At 50.6% G+C, this 13,030-nt stretch overlaps 1 protein-coding gene across 9 annotated transcripts in view; it reads left to right on the top strand.

Annotated features, from left to right (window-relative positions):
- The window catches only part of AFAP1 (actin filament associated protein 1), a 160,843-nt gene that overhangs the window by 70,990 nt on the left and 76,823 nt on the right, over positions 1–13,030 (top strand). For all 9 annotated transcript variants that reach the window (XR_011538357.1, XR_011538356.1, XR_011538354.1 and 6 more), the window contains exon 5: positions 9,299–9,510. Coding sequence is in view for 4 of the 9 variants with exons in the window: in XM_070613353.1 (XP_070469454.1) it covers positions 9,299–9,510 (212 nt within the window). In the remaining 5 variants the exon portion in view is untranslated. The remainder of the gene's footprint in view (positions 1–9,298; positions 9,511–13,030) is intronic.

Below are 13,030 nucleotides of genomic sequence, written 5' to 3'. Positions count from 1 at the left end.
TGGCCTTGTTTCTCCTCTCACTGTTCGGTCGGGCAGGCTGCTCATGTCTCTTCTTGAAGTGGGGGCAGTGTCTGAGTGCTTGTTGACTCATAGAGTCTTGCTTTTCTTATAAAAGATAGAAAAAATGGGAAGTGAGTGACTGATTGCCCATTTTGACCTGGAGGCTTGTGGTCCATCGATCTGTGACATGTCACCCGCCTCGGCTGTCTCCCTGGGGAGATGCTCTCCTTCATCCCTGTGTTGTGTTGTCTCCACATCACCTGTGGTCTCTGCGACACAGAGGCTTGAGTTTTCTGGTCTTTCTCTCCCCGGGCAAAAATCCAGCAGACCATTTCAGCAAAGCAGAATCTAACTTGATCGTTTCAGGAAATTCCCCTGGTGTATTCACTGAGCATGAGGAGATGGAGAACCCGGCCGCGCTGGGCTCTAAGCCCCTGGAGGGTAAGGGGCCTCTGCTGGCTCACTCGTGCCTGTTTTCTCCGCTTCTGGAATAGTCACGACACAGACTAGGCCCCACATCAATAAATATTTGTTGCATTCTGGATGAGAAAAGGGATGGTTCTGGGAAGGAAGTTAGGACATACTGGGTTTTGAGATCATAAGTTAAATGCTTTCTCTTTCATTTAAGAACTATTCAGGAAAAATGCGTTCTGGTAATTTCTTAGTGTCCACTATTTCAGAAATTAGTAGATTAATTAGAAAACAAAAAATTAAATGGCTTGAGGTAATTCAAAACTTCATTGGATTCCTTTCTTTCTAATAGCAACGAGTAAAGAAAAGAATTTTTTGTTGAGGGTATTTCCCAGCATTTGGAACGCTTGGTCCTAGCTTCTCCCACCTTCCTTCTCTCCCCCAACACACTTTCGGGGCTACAGACTGACAATAATTGTGTCTGACTTTGGGGGCCTCGGTAGTTTCCGTCCGAGAAGCCCCGCACAGCTCACGTGTCCCATCCTGTCCTCGGAGAAGCCCCTCCTTCGCTACTGACGGGTGGGTAACCTTCGTGGCACAGGTTCCAGACGGGAGAGCAGGAGCAGGCCTCACACTCAGGAACGGCGAGTCAGCAGTGAGAGCGCGCTGCAGCTCCCTGTCTGTTGCTGGCTGTGGCTGTAGAGTGGACGGCCGGGGCCCCCGCCCACCCCGAGGGACAGCGGCGTGAGCTGCCTTGCAGATCGGACCAGGTGCTTGCAGACTGCGTGACGGCTTAGTTGAGTTGTGTATCAGAGATGGGCTTATCGGAGAAGCAGAACCCTTGTGAGGGTTGTGGGATGAAGGGTTTATTGTGGGGACCGTGGGAAGCAGTGAAGAAGCCTGTGGACTGGGGCTGGCCGCTGAGACCACGAGCGGGGAGGACTGAGGGAGAGAAGAGCCACCGGAACCCACGTCTGTCTCCACGTCCTCCAGACCTGGCCACACCGGCGGCCAGCCAGGGGAGCTGGAACGCGCCTCCCGGCCCAGGACTCAGAAGAGACCCCTCAGGAGCTGCAGGAGCTGCGGCCCAGCGGCTGCCCCACACCGACAGGGGGCCAGCAGACCAGGGACAATGTGTGTGAGCCGCAGCAGCGCCTGGCACCCCGCGCTGACCTTCAGCATGTACTGGCAGCTGCTTCCCGTCTGCCTTCCAAATTGCTCACAAATTGCTCTCATGGCCAGCCCGAACCCAGAATCATCCAAGAAAGGGAATTTTGGGAAATGTAATTCCAGCCTTGCTGAGTTGATACAGTGTAAAACCACCACCATTTATCTTGTGTCAATTTGGCATCCACACACACCTCTTTTAACCACATTGAATTTCCAAATAAAGACAATAGCAGAATCATGCTGCAGCATTACAGGATTCGACTATCGCCCACACAGAAACTCCCTAACTCCCCGAGAGGGTACAGAGTCCTTTTCTCCACTTTGGGGTGATGTCCATTCTCTTCTAGCTGAGTCATGCTCTCCCCTTTGAGAGCCTGTAACTCAAATATGGGGATCTAAGGCTAACTGCTGTTAGCACTTCTCATGTTAGATGCTCGGGGAACAGGAGAGGGGAAGAGAAGAAAAGAAGTCGTTTATACATCCACAAATATGTCCATATCAAAACAAGGGAGAAGGTTGGTCACTGGTTCAGTCCTCATTTCTACAGCCGGTCAGTGGTCATAGCTGTTATTTATGGCTGGCTTCATATTCCCTTTGCAGCAAGCACCTTGGTGGGTTGTCCAATAAGATGACTCAGCTTTCCTTCCTGGAAGGTCTGGGCCACGGCAGGACCGCCTGCATTGGACGGTTGTGCTTTTCCACTGACTGTAGTCACAGGGCGGGGCGTCCTGAGGGATCTCCTGGATCCGGGCATGTCTTCCTTCCCCAGTGTGTGGTCACAGCTTGTTGGTGGTCGGGACCAGGCATCCCGGTCACTGCAGTAACCCCTTCTTTGCCTGTTGTCGCCCCTTCCAGTTAAATGGAGCAATTATGCTGTCCTCAGGAGGGAGCATTCTGCCCGTAGAAACGAAGACCTGTGGGCCAGCAGGGCCAACGTTTCAAGGAAGGGCGGTAAAATTCTGTCAGCGGATCCCTAGGGGTAATAGTGAGAGGAGCGCTACCGTATTTGCCCCTGGATTCCCAGACCTGCGAATGCCGGCTGTGGGAGAAACAGCCCGCTCCGTCAGAGCATCTGCTGGAAGATACCACCTCCAGCCCCACAAGGTGTTCCCAGTCAAGCTGGTCCTGAAACTGAACGTTCAAAAGGACATTCCACCAGCCTGTTGCGTCAGCTGCTTCAGGGTGACCGGGACATGGCAAGGCCAGGGGGTTTCATGAGCGTAAACCCTTTGCGGTAAACTTCGTTTGCTATAAAACGAGTTCCTTGGTCAAAAACAATGTGACGTGGGCTCCCATGATGGTGAATAGGGTGTTTTGTGAGACCACGGACGGTGCTTTTGGCAGGAGCATTGTGGACAGCGGAGGCGAATTTACTTGAGTTATCGCCTCCAGTGAGAATCAGGTGCTGTGGTCCAGTGGGAACCACCTGTTATTAGGTGGCTGGCTGCTTCCCCAAGGAGCAGCATCATGTGCTGGGAAAACGCTCCAAGTGCGGGAGCCAGGTGATGCTTCGTGGCTGAAGTCCATGCTGCTGAGTCCCGTGCGTGACCTCCATCCGTGCCGCTGTGGCCGTTGTACGAGTCCGTTTGACAAGAAGTCTGGGGAAAGAAGCTGACCCACATCTATATAATGGGTCGTGTTTCTCACCTGCGTTTGAAGATCTTCTGCTGAGAGGGCTCTTTGCTCAGCGCTCAGCTGATGTGCAGATACTTACATCCAGAGCCTGTGTGGAGGTCTGCTCACAACCTCTTTTGCAGACCTCCTTGCTACTGCTTCCTCTCAAGTGTTGACCGTCCAACTGAACTGTTAGGCCATGAGTCAGAGTTGAGAGGAGGAGGGGCCGTGGGCATCTGAACTGCTTGCTTCTCTACCTTCCTTACGTCTTCTGGGCCCGGTGGAGATGCAGACTGTGTTGATGTGCTGGCTGAATGCTCCCTGATGGATCAGACAGCCTGGGGTCCATGTGGGCAGCTCAGGTTGCGTCATAACTTGCTGCCCCATGCTCAAGCCTTTAGACTCTGTGAGGGCATCCGTGAGCCAAGAGCAGTTTCTCAAAAGTAAAATAGTTACCGTCAGAGGCTGGCATAGCTGTGCTCCGCTATCCTAAGGGTCTGCTCTGTGCTTCACGTATAAAGGCCTGTCAAAGGCCTTCATTACCGATTTCTATAACAAGTTTGATCAGAGCAGCAGAACCACTCTGAGGTGGAATAGAAGGCTTATCATGGGGGTTAGACCTCAGACAATTATGGGAGCTGTTGAAGAAGTCGGTGGAAGGCTCCTGCCTGTGGATCTGGTTGGAAGGGCAGCCTGGATGAAAAGCTGGACTTGAAGTGGGGTGAGGTCAAGGATGCACAGATCTGCAAGGACAAACTGCAGCCTGTCCATCCTGGACTCCCTCCACACTCGGCGACTTGCAGCAGATGCTGGTGCTCCTGGCGATGGACTTGTACGTGTACCTGTACAGGGTCTGAGCCACCAAAGGCGGAGGTCCAGCAGCAGGTCGGGCAGCTCCGGGCCAGCAGGGCGGGCCGACAGATGGTGGAAACACGCCCGAGCATCGGCAGCGCCTCTGCCCTCCGCCGATCCTCAGAGCGTGACGCTGCCGCCCCTTCCGGCCTCTCCCAGGGTTCTCTTGTGGCTGGCCTAACGCGGGCTGCACAGCTCGGGAATTCTGCGGACCGTGCTTCCCGCTCAGCTACGTTGACGCAGACAAAGTCGATGCAGCCCTTGTTGAGTTTTTTGGATTCAGGTTTATGTTTCATCTCATTTTCAGTTTTCTAGTTTCACTCTTTCTTTGTCCTTTGCCCTCTCTCTCCTCAAGGGTAACTGGGTGAAATGCCATTTCTCACTTCATGGGGTATGGTATATGTCTAAAATAAAAATTTTAATGTTTTATAGTTAAAAATACAGGTTTCTCCCACTATCTCAAAGTAGTGTGTCTATGAACCCCTTCGTAAGCCAAAATGGTGTAAAACAAAGAAGCAATTACCATTAATTTATGTGGGAAAAATTTTCAGGTGTTCCCAGACCCAAAAATAACCTTCCGAGTCATACCGAATAACAAGTAAATGCTGAAGTCACGCTGACCTAGTGTAGACGCAGCAGCGGTTCGATGACTGCACAGCCCCTAGAAAGGTGAAATGAGGTTTCACTTCCCAGGGTCAGGAAGGCGGTGGGCTCCCTGGGAGGCTGAGAGGTGGTGGTGGTGGTGACGTGTTACGCTGCGTCGTCGGAGGTTGGGGCGGTGGGAGGCACAGGAGACGGGGCTGTAGGAGAGAGGAGGAGTGTCCTCTGTTGACATCTCATCATGTCTGAATCCAGCCGGGCAGGCGGGTCTCTGATGTCTACACCTTCTTCCATGTCTCCCTGCCTCCATGTCAAAGGTCAAGGTCCGTCGTCTGTCGTGGCTGCTGTGGAAGCCTTGAAGTATGACAGTATGCTTGGGGCTTCGTCTCTATAATGGCTGGCTACAAAACAAACGCTGGATGCCATTTTCGAAGAAGTGAAAATCCTCATTGGGTTTCTTTCGGTTACCGAAAGCAGGCCCTAATGTGGGTCTTTTGTGAAAGTGAAGCGGCGTAAAGTGAACTTTGGGATCGCGAGGGAGACCTGTGATAGTCGATGGGAACGTTCTTTAGTTCATCAGAACCGCACGATGGTAGCACTTCTTGCCCACGAGAATAGTTCCTGGTGGAGAAGCGCATTTCCTAACCGGCAGCGTCACTTAGAAGGATCCCCCCAGTTCTCTCGCTGGCTCTTTGTTCTGCTTCCTCATTCCACGTGAGGTGTGGACGTGTGCACGGACGCCAGGATATGCCACGGGCTGCCACTTTCTAGTCAACACCCTCTCCGCCCGTGCCCTCCGTCCTTCTCCCCGAGATCGCCTGTACGCCTACTGCACGGGCTGAAGGCCTCAGCGATTGTTTCCCCTCCTCCCCGTTCCGTCTGTCTTAATTTTTCACAGCGCCCTCATCACCCCCTAATGTAATCCAAACCCCCACCCCAGACAGTAAACTCCATGAAGTTCTGGTGGAGCCCCCAGGAGGTACACGGCACGAGGAATGAGGGGTTCTGCTCCTCTGTTGGGTAACCGCTGAAGCGACCTGTCAGAGAGCTGGTCTCCTGCAGGCCCGGCTGTGCCTCCTGACTGCTCTGTCTCCTGTTCAGATGGCTGACGTTCTTCCGAAAGTGAACCCGTCAGTCCTGCTCTCTCAGAAGAAGGCGGAACGTGGACTTGCTGTCATTCTCAGCTGTGCATCTCAGCCCGTTCCCGAGGAGGCAAAGGGCGGCTGGGGGCATGGTCTCCTTTGTCAATTTGAAGTCACGTTTTGGCTCTGTCACTCGTCAGGGATGTGGTCGGGCGTGAGTTACTTGGTCTTCCAGCAGCATTCTTCCTTTCCCCTGAAATAAGGATGCTGCTCTGCGTCCATCTCTGGGTGACTGAGAGGCCCAGCAGGACGATGGCTGTGAAAGCCCTTTGTAAATTGGAAGCAGCCCCCGGCTTTTCAAAGCTTGATCTCAGATCCCGGCATATAGATATAAGAATAAACAATATTGCGTGACACACAGTAAGTGCTCAATAAATATTTGTTGAATCGATGAAATCAAAGGTGGTTCTCCAATTTATAACCAATTTATTCGTTAATGCTTTTGTTCACTTGTTCATTAAATATTTACTGAACTTGTTGTTTTAGAAAGCGAGCTAAGCACTGAGGGATTCATGGTCCTCCAAGCTACCGTGAACAGGATCTTCCTAAAAAAATACGGTTTTGTCCGTTGCCCATCTTAAGTCTCTGCTTACATGGGGTCAGAGGGTAGCACCTCACCTTTCACAGTCTGGCCACCACCTGTGTTTTCAGTGTCATGTTCGACCACTTCCCTCCACATACCTCCATTCCAGCCATGCTAAACTCTTTTATTGTGAAATATAATGTATTTGCCAAAAAATGCATACAATGTGAATGTACGCTTAATGACTTATCAGAAAGCGAAACATCTGTGACCCATGACCCAGGTCAAGAATAGAACGTTGTCAGCCCCTCAAGCCCCCGGCGTCCCCTCCTCATCACAGCTCCCCTCCCCTCAGAGGTAGCCACTGACTTGGCTTCTGTGGCCGTCACGTAAATACTATTGAAAAATGAAAGGATCCACTCTATTTTTAAATGTTTCGATGTTTTCCAGTGCTTTTGCTCATTATCTTCCTCGTTCTAGACTTTTCTGCCTGGTTGGCAATGACTCATAAAAGCTGTAGATCAGAAGTGGTCTCTTCAGTCTTTGCTGTGTCCCACGCATGCTCTGCTCCTCGGCCTGTCTCTCTGTGGCATGTCTCACTGCATTGTGCGTGTTAGTCGCCTCCAGCGCCGTCTGATAGAACTTCTGCAACGATGGACTTGCTGTCTGTCTGAGTTCTCCAGTACAGCATCCACGTGGCCACCAGGGACTGCTGAGGACTTGAAATGTGGTCAGTGCAACTGAGGAACTGGATATTTAGTTTTCTTTAACTTTAATTCGAATTTGAAATTAAATGCCCACCCGTGGCTACCACATTAAACGGGAGCGTTGGGTGGACGTAGATGCTGGTGTGTGGGGCGTGTGCGTGCGTGCCTGCGCGTTGGGATTGGGGAGGGTGTGGAGATGACAAGAGCAGCCTGGCTGTGGGGTGCGAGGGTGCAAGTGCAGCAGCACAGAAGGGGAATCTGGACTGTTCTGTCTTAGTCACTCCCCAGTGATCCGTAACCGAGGTCCGTAGCCACTGCTCCAGTCACCCCTCCTCATGTTCCTCTTGGCACAGTCAGCATCCTAGTCAACCTTATCGCAGACGCCTCTTAACTGCTCCCCGTCTCTCTGTCACCCCAACTTCAGCCCATTCTCAATGCTGTTGCCAGAGTTATCTCTTCAGTCGCTGTAGTCTCTTGCTTAAGATCCTTCATTGACCTCTTTTTCATGGTTTAAAATTTAACTTAAACTTCCAATCTTTCTATTCCACCCTCTTAGTAGTGACTCTTTGAGAGAAAATTAAAGTGACCATTGAGTACAAGTTATAGCCTAGCATGCCATGAGTGAGAAAATGTGAACTCTGTTCTGTATGAGGTCTGCCATTCCTGCCGCTTCTGCTGTTATGCAACCAACTGCTTTAGCGGTAGTTTCTTCTTAGCTATCATTCATTCGTCGTTTAGGTGTTCATTCCTCAAATATGTTTTGAAAAGCGAACGTATTCCATATGTGTCCTGGGGTTGAGGGGAATGCAAGGTGAATCAGACTCTGCCTGAAGGAGCTTATCATCCAGCAGGGCTGAAATTAGCAATAATACTGACAGTCACTGGTATTCATTTTAAACACTTTTAATTTGCCAGCCATCTTTCTGAGGCCTTTGTGAGTACAAGCTTATCTAATAGTTCCTCCTTTTACAAATATTTGTGCACCTGCCCTGTGTGATTAGTTACATTCTGGGACAATCACATCCAGCAAGGTGGTCTCCCTCCCCTCAGGGGCTTATGGCATGGTGTTGGGGACAGATGGCAAACGGTGATGGCAGTACACTGGGTGCGTTTGTTCTCGGGTGGCATGGATGCACAGAGGAGCAGCATTTCACCCGGGTCTAGCCGGCTCAGACTGCCATGACAAAATCCCGCAGACTGGGTGGCGCAAGAATACACGTTTATTTCCTCACAGTTCTGGGGGCTGGATGCAAGATTCGGGTGCCAGCAAGGTCCAGTTCTGGTGAGGGCTCTCTTCCTGGCTTACAGACAGGCACCGTCTCCCTGTGTCCTCGCGTGGCCAGGAGAGAGCGAGAGTTCTCTCTCTTCCTCTTCTAGGCCACCAGTCCTATCCGATTAAGACCCCGCCCATATAACCCCATTTGACTGTAAGTACCTCCTAACAGTCTGATCTCCAGATGCGGTCGCACCGCGGGTAGAGCTTCCACACGTGAAGTTGGGGGCACAGCTCAGTCCAGTGCAGCACATGTTGTGATTCAGGGGGGCTTGTGGAGGAGGTGACGGTAAGTGGGGTCGCGAAAGATGAGAGCATCTGTTGAGGCACGGGCAGGAGCGCGAGTGCGATGAGCGGGAGGCCGGTGTGAGGGAGCAGCAGGTGCCAAGAGCTGGAGGTAGAGAGAAAGCGATATATTGGGGAAACCAAAAATAACCTGGTATGTGGGTGTTAATGCACCACAGAACGAGAAAGATGGGTGTAAATGTTTCCGAACGTCCCAAGGATGGCTGAAGGGGACGGGCGGCCTAGGGTTGGCTCTCGGACCTTAGGAAGGGCTTGTGCGTGTGGCGATGCCCCAGGGACAAGGACAGTGCTGACTAGGAAGAACTGTGACATGAAGGTGTGGGCGTGGAGAGCTGGGCGCTTCTCTGGGCCAGGGTTCCCTTTGGTGGAAGGCGCTGCAGGACGGGGATGATGTTCCCCCGCGAGAACGTGGCAAGGGTTCCACAAGGCCGTGTCTGCAGAGGCCCAGCCCGGGTTCAGCAGTCTAAATGGTCTTTGTAAATACAGAATTCCTAGTGACTTCAGTGTAGAAATTGTGTTGAGTTTCCACTTCCCAAGTCTGTTATTTTTTCCCATTTTTACTAATTAACGTTCCCCCAGCACACTGAATGCAGAAAGCCCTTCCTCACTGAATGATGTAATAATGTGCCCTTGAGCCCGCAGGTAAGCGTGCAGATAAGATTTTTGTAACCTGGCCCTGTTCCTTCCTTCCTGCCTACAGATTATGACTCAGATGCGATGAGTAGCTCCTACGAATCGTATGATGAAGAGGAGGAGGATGGAAAGGGGAAGAAAACGCGACACCAGTGGCCGTCCGAAGAGGCTTCCATGGACCTGGTGAAGGACGCCAAGATCTGCGCCTTCCTGCTGCGGAAGAAGCGTTTTGGCCAGTGGACCAAGCTGCTCTGCGTCATCAAAGACGCCAAGCTGCTGGTAAAGCGCTGTGAATTGGTTGCCCTGGGGTAAAGCCCGTAGGATTTTGTCGGCGGTCTGGCTTGATGGCGTTTGCATCCAGGCAACGCTGACCTCAGTGAGGAGGAAAGGGAGGCGCTCAGCCCCCAGCGCCTCCCGGAGAGCTCACGGCGGTCAGGCGCTGGCCCGAAATAGGCCGCCGGCGAGCGCTGGCCGAGGTGACGGCATCTTTCATGCCGCTGGTTTCGTCAGCCCCCTACAGCAGGCAGCGGGCGAAATCGTTCCCCGCCAGTGTCTGCGGTTTGTGTCCGTGGAAATGCACATGCTCGGACTTGCCAGGCGTCGTCAGATGGATTTTCTCATTTGTCGTGAGTCAGTGGATTCCTCAAAGCCAGGTCATGGAAGTGGGACAGGCAGGCCGGGCGAGGTTTGGAGGGAAAGAGTGGCCAGGAAGGGAAATTCTTTTGGAAAGCTGCAGGCTGATTCTTTTTTTTCCCTTAAATCTGAGAGGTGGAAGGGCGATGGGGTAAGTGGCAGAGGAGCGGGGATGGGAGCACGCAGACCCTTTGCTGTAGGTGTTATTCCCGCGGGGCCTGTCCCGGGAGGCTGGTGGGACGTCAGCCCACCCTCCCCCTCCTTCCTTCCTCTCCAGCTTTAGAAACCCTGCTTCATTGTCGGAATTAGGAATTCTAGAGTATGTTTTTGCTTTTTGCTTTTTCTTCAGATTAACCTCAGGAAAAAAAATTGTATCATTAAAACAGAACACATGAGAATTTATGATGTTATATATCACACTTTACTGGAGCGGATGACAGAGAACCCTTTTTTTATAGTTTCATCTGTGAATTGTGGGAATTTTATTTTACTAGATTCTTAGGACACTGCATATTTTTTAATTAATGGTTTTGTTCTTTTTTTTTTTTTAACAATGAGAGTACATATTTTTTCCACATGTGTGGCCTGAATTTCTCCCAAATTTAGAATATGCCAAAAATGATGCTGTGGGGGAATTTTAAAGAATGAAAAAAAAAAGGTTTAAAAGATTAATATGGTCCTTATTTATAATCCGACATAATGGCTACAAGATGTGGATATATTATATGAATGTTTTAAAAATATACAGTCGGCTCCCATTTCAAAGAGCAGTTTGAAAATGCACCAAGGGAAGCCCGTTGTGCGTGGGGTGCCCGTCCTCGCTCCCCGCCAGCGCTCCCTCCTCGCCCGCTGCTGTCTTCCCTTCCACGGCTTTCCCTCCCTTTGCCTCCGTCTCCCACCAGATTCCCCACCTTCAAAACCAGGATGATAACACCTGCTGTTTAGAGCAGTTGTAAATAGTTATGAAGAAATTAGTGGAAAACCGTGTGAGAGCGAGCTCTCCGATAAAACACAGAATCCAAGTTAGTTATTGTTATTATGAGCTTTTTTTGTTAAAAAATGACCTATGATCCAACTGCCCAGATGACTCCTGTTGACATTTTAAAAAAATAAAAAGAATTAAAAACATGAAGAAGGGGCCAGCCCTGTGGTGCAGAGGTTAAGTTCATGCGTTCTGCTTCAGTGGCCCAGGGTTCGCTGGTTTGGATCCCGGGTGTGAACCTAACACCATTTGTCAAGCCAGGCTGTGGCAGGTGTCCCACATATAAAGTAGAGGAAGATGGGCACACATGTTAGCTCAGGGCCAGTCTTCCTTAGCAAAAAGAGGAGGATTGGCAACAAATGTTAGTTCAGGGCTAATCTTCCTCAAAAAAAAAAAAGAAAAGTTAACAGTGATAAAGCAAGTCCTTTCTAGGTTTAAATGGTACAGAAAACTATAAGTAGAAAACGGAAAGCCAGGCTCTCCCCACAATGTTCCCTGCCTGTCTTCCCACAGGCACCACCATTAGTGGCCTTTGTGTGTATACTTCCAGAACCTGTTCCTCTCCGTGCCTGGCAGCTCTGTGCTGGACACTGTGATGTCCCCAGATCCCCCTTCAGGACTGAAGGATTTGTCCCACCCTTGCAGGGATGGCTGCCTGCAGACAGCTCACCCGAGATCGTGCGCCCTTCCCAGGGGGTCTGTGTTCCATGCGGTGCCGGGACGTGAAGGCCCAGCCTCCTGGCACAATCCTGCTGGCGCCGTCAAGCTCCCGCACAGGCCTGGTGGGGCCTTTTGTTTGAACTCCCTTGCAGCCATGCTTCTTCCTCTGCTGGTCGTGCTGCCTCCCCGGCCCTACAGGTGTGGCTCTGAGGGGCGCACCTTAGTAAACCCGGCACGCTACTCTGTCGTATTGTCAGCCTCCTGGGGGTCCACCCGCAGGGCCCTCCAGACTGCAGGTTACCGTACTGCTGATAACATATCCATTTGGAGACACTTAACCCGAGGAAAACTATAAGCTATAAAATTTCTCATTCCTTCCACAGTATTGTCAGTTTTCTTTTTCTTTTTTTGGTACTTGCTGAGACTGTAAAAAATCTGATGAACAGTGGACATTCATAACAATCTGAAGTTAACTGGTTTTGGTGTGTTGTTTCCTTTTTAGACAGGGCAACCATTGGTTGAATTTAAAAAAAAAGTGTGTGTGTTCCATACATGTGCCACTCAGGAGCCATGGTTTTGGAACTGTGAAAGGAAAGGGCTCTAGAATAATCCTTTCTGGAAGTAGGTTCTGTTCATTAGTTCCCCCGTCAGCAGAGGGTCTGGAGTCGCGGTGCAGGCTTCGCCCTCGTGCAGCCTGGGGCAGGGGTCCTGGCGCCGCCGCTCTTCCCGTTGCCTGGCCTGGGGCAGGTTATTTCACCAGCTGAGCCTCAGTTTCCTAATCTTCCAAACGGGTGTCTGTGAGGGTTAAATGAGATGCATGAAACCCCTCATAGAATGTTGACACTCAGGGATGGGTAGCAGATGTTGTTATTACTAATAATTTAATGTAATTCAGTAAAATAACAGCAATAACTATGTTACAAATGAGGAAACAGTCTCAGAAAGCTTAAGAAACTTCCGGAAACCCAGATAAATTAGTAACAGAGCTGGGACCCGGATATCTGAACTCGTAGACCGCATATTTCCATTAGGAGGTAAGATTTTGGTCCCCACCAGTACAGTTAAACCAGAGGGCAGGGGAAACCTCTGCACAGGATTTGTTTGTAGGTTTTGCAGACCTACCTAGGCTAAGCAGGGATGGTCGCACTGAAATCTTCAGAGTGAATGTCGGTGCATAAATGGAACAGCATGAGTTCTGGATCCTCTGCTCAACCAGAAAACAAACCTTTGCAGGCATTTTTGTTTATTATGCGTTGATATTTATATTCTTAGTAAAATCGTTCATTTGTCTTTCGGAAAGAGGGTAGAGATGAGATAGACGGATACCAAACGACATAGGTTGTAGAATAAAGTATCCAAATTGTCCGCCCGCGTGAGGGCTGCGCTGTTTCAACAAACCTAATCTGTTGTATTCGTGGACCTTAACAAAGATGCTTCACCAGAACAGAAGCTCCATCAGAGCAGGGACGTTTTATTTCCTGCTGAGCCAGGTCACAGATGCTCAGTCAACTGCTCAGCTGATTG

The sequence above is a fragment of the Equus przewalskii genome, chromosome 3 (assembly GCF_037783145.1).
Source record: "Equus przewalskii isolate Varuska chromosome 3, EquPr2, whole genome shotgun sequence".
NCBI classification, from domain to species: Eukaryota; Metazoa; Chordata; class Mammalia; order Perissodactyla; family Equidae; genus Equus; species Equus przewalskii.
The sequence above is the reverse complement of the archived record's forward strand: the minus strand, read 5'-3'. Positions and strand labels throughout refer to the sequence as shown.